Source organism: Austrofundulus limnaeus, unplaced genomic scaffold (genome assembly GCF_001266775.1).
Source record: "Austrofundulus limnaeus strain Quisiro unplaced genomic scaffold, Austrofundulus_limnaeus-1.0 Scaffold380, whole genome shotgun sequence".
In the NCBI taxonomy this organism is placed as follows: domain Eukaryota; kingdom Metazoa; phylum Chordata; class Actinopteri; order Cyprinodontiformes; family Rivulidae; genus Austrofundulus; species Austrofundulus limnaeus.
In genome coordinates, this window is record NW_013952782.1 from 513,460 (window position 1) to 516,861 (window position 3,402).

At 38.5% G+C, this 3,402-nt stretch overlaps 1 protein-coding gene across 3 annotated transcripts in view; it reads right to left on the reverse strand.

The window, feature by feature from the left end:
• The window catches only part of entpd6 (ectonucleoside triphosphate diphosphohydrolase 6), a gene marked incomplete in the record, with an annotated part of 28,908 nt that extends 25,846 nt beyond the window's left edge, over positions 1–3,062 (reverse strand). Inside the window, 2 exon segments of one of the 3 annotated variants that reach the window (XM_014023616.1) lie at positions 743–1,007; positions 2,918–3,062. In XM_014023616.1, the coding sequence (XP_013879070.1) occupies positions 743–986 (244 nt within the window). 3 annotated transcript variants of the gene reach the window in all.
• Positions 3,063–3,402: the final 340 nt, after the last annotated feature.

Consider the following 3,402-nt stretch of genomic DNA (forward strand, 5'->3'; position numbering starts at 1 on the left):
GTATGTGGTCGCTGGCGGGGCTCTTCCGGTTCTCTCCGGTGGTCCTCTTTGGGAGGTGGGTGGGCAGCCCTTCCGGCGCGGGTGTCTCTGGGGCACATATTGATCTGTCATTTTTAACTTCATCCACCAGATCATTTCAGTCTTATACCCTGGACTGAAGTACTCTGTTCCTTCAAACTGGTTCTAAACTTACGTTTAACAAACATTTCTATCCCTTTGAGATTATAACAACTTTCTCTTTTAGTAAAATGTAATTGGATGTTTGAAGGTCAGGTGTTTTTATGAGCCCGATACACAACTGACAAAATATTATAATCAACCAAATCATAGAACTTCAATAACTTCAACTGATGGAATAATGAATTTGTTGGGTGTCTGTAGTTGTTTCTGGTAATAATCCTTACTGCTTACAGACTGAGTTACAGACAGATCCTGGACCTGTTTACCCCATTGTGTAAACCCAACAGGTCCTTTAACTCTGAAGCTAATACAGAAGCTAAAACAGCCCTTAGCCAGAGGAGTCAGATTAGTGTTTAAATATCATAATGAAGTCAGGAAACTTCCTGTAACCTGAATAAACCAGAGAGCTCTAACAAGGTTGTGAGTTTGGGTTAGTTTGAACCAACAGCTGAGGTTTAACTTCTAAAAATCCTGTTTTACGTCAGATTTGATCTGAGGCTGGAAACAAGCTGCAAACCAAAGACAAAACCAGGGTTAATTAAATGATACCTGTCCCCTGTACCTTTGCTGTCCATCTGGAATCTGAAGATGTGGACCCTGGTCCCAGTGCTCCCAGCGTCAAACATGATCCCGTACTGGAAGCTGTGTCCATCACCAGAGACAAACCCATGTGGTCCAGGCTGGATGTGTGGAGGTGGTCTGTAGGAGTCAGGTTTGTAGGTGGAGTAGTGATGCTTCACAAACATCAGATAGACCATCAGACAAACCATGAAGAGGAAGACTCCGGCTACTTTGGATTTCTTCATCACAACTCATCCTGTGGTCAGCTGTAGAACCAAGTCCAGAAATATTCATGGTTAGAACGAGCAGCAGAACCAGCCGAAACAAAAACCCCACTGTGGGTCCCAACCCCAACTTTGGGAACCACTTCTCTAGACCAGAGGTTCTCCTACTGGGGTCCACCAGAGGAATCTTGGGGGTCCTCAAAATTTTTTACAAAAATGTTAATTTGGTCATAATAAACTTAATTATATATATATTTCCATGGGGTTGAAGTGATAATAAATTATCTTTGAAAACAGCATGGTTTATGAGGGGGTCCCTGAAATTTTTTTCACTCTTGTAAGCGGTCCCCAGACTCAAATGGCTTGAGAACCCCTGCTCTAAACCAGTGTTTCCCAAAGTGGGGTCCCGAAACATCAAGGTGGGGTCCTGACAAGATTTTCTGAATTAATTACATTTTTGCCTTAGATGTTACAAAGGAGTGAGGTTAGTGTATTTAAAATGGATAAATGTAGTATAAAAAATATTGTTACTACAGTATGTCCATGTTTAGTTGACCTGATACAAATGTTTATCATCCAGAAACAGCTGGGGGCTCAGGTCTCTGCTACTGTTATTTTGTGGGTCAAAAGCTGAAAAGTTTGGGAACCACTGCACTTTGGTTCCCAAAGTTGGGCTTGGGACCCAATTATGGGTCATGAAGCACCTTGGATAATCTCCAGAAATCAATTTAAAGGGTAATAAAATAATTGCTGATGTAATATTTCCCTATAATTATTACAAAAACACAAACAAAGTATAAATAAGTATTTATATTTGTGTATAAGCTGTTTATATTGTCAAAAATCCTGTGTTTTTAGGGTTATTAACAAAGTTCATGTACTCAGACCAGTAATATTTGGGGTCACAAGTTTTTGCCATGGATATTTTGTGGGTCAGAAGATAAAAAGTTTGAGAAACCCTGCTCTAAACCCCACTGTTCCCAGGATCATGGGGTACTACGGGGTCTCAAACCCAACTGCCACAATAAGGTGGTAATTCTGCTAAGGGGTAGTACAAACCTACATGTCTGATATAAACCTGTACGTGTAATATAAACCAAACTGTGTACTGAGACTTTATCCATTTAAAAACAAAACAATTTCTATAAACAATAAAAATACAAATAACAGATCAAATGAAAGGCATCTGCCCCTTGTTTCCAAAAAATAAGTTCAAACAATAATAATCTTCAAGTAACAAAAACATCAAATCTTTCTCTAACAACAGTTCGTACAGATACACATATTATTTCATATTTCTTCAACAAACCAACTTTTATCATTCTCTTTAACTGTCATTTTTAACACCACTCTCCAGATTATTCCATAATCTGGTTCCTTGGATTGAAGTACACAGTTCCTTCAAACTGGGTCGAAAATTAGGTTTCACAAACATCTCTGCCCCCTTCAGACTGTAACAACTGCTCTCAAACTTTACCTGGATGGTTAAAAGAAATACATTTTTATGAGCCTGTAAATTATAAACAACCAATCTAAGAGAATTTTAACTGACTGACGTATTTTAAACCTTTATATATTATATTACAAACATGTAAATATAACAGAAGCGTACATGTTTATATGTTACTCCTGTTTGTGAACATAAACGTTATAAAACCTTACTTGTTTGGACAAAAAAAACATGAATAACCAGGTGTAAATCTACGGAAGCCTGGAAGGCGGAACGCTCTGACTGAGAAAATGTTTCTAACATATTCAGCTGTTGTAATTTCTCTGCGCTGTTTAAAACGTTAGCTCAGATAAGAGTGTCTATAACTTAATTTACCCACAAACATTTAATGTTCGGTAAACACAAACTCTGCTGCCGTCAGTTTTAAATCACACAATAAACCCGGTGTCAGAAAAAGGTGAAAATAATCTAATCACGCACAAACGGGATCAGACCGCCTTACCGGACCGAAACCAGTCCGTCTCATGGAGTTATACACAACTGTCTCATATCTGTGGAGGAATCAAACTAACCATAACTAACTAAACTAACCCTCCATAAACTAACCCTCCATAACACCAACACAACGACGCGGGAATATGACGTCACGAGACAAAGTGAAAGCTGTAGAGCCTCTTGTCCGCTGCTGTGACGAGCCTGTGTGTCCGCCATATTGGAGTTGGCACCGCTGTGCTGTGAACTACTAATAAAAGGATTTTATTTCATAAAACACATTTTAACAGAGATTTACATTAATACAGCACCATCAGTTATTCAAACACACACACACACACACATGCTCACACACACAGAATTTGAGAAAAAAGGTACCGAAAACAATGTATTAAAACTTCTTACAGGACTACAAAATACAACTTTATTGATCCCACACACTATTAATTTATGTTTCATAAGCTGTAAAGGTAAAGTAGTGTAAAAAATCATTTA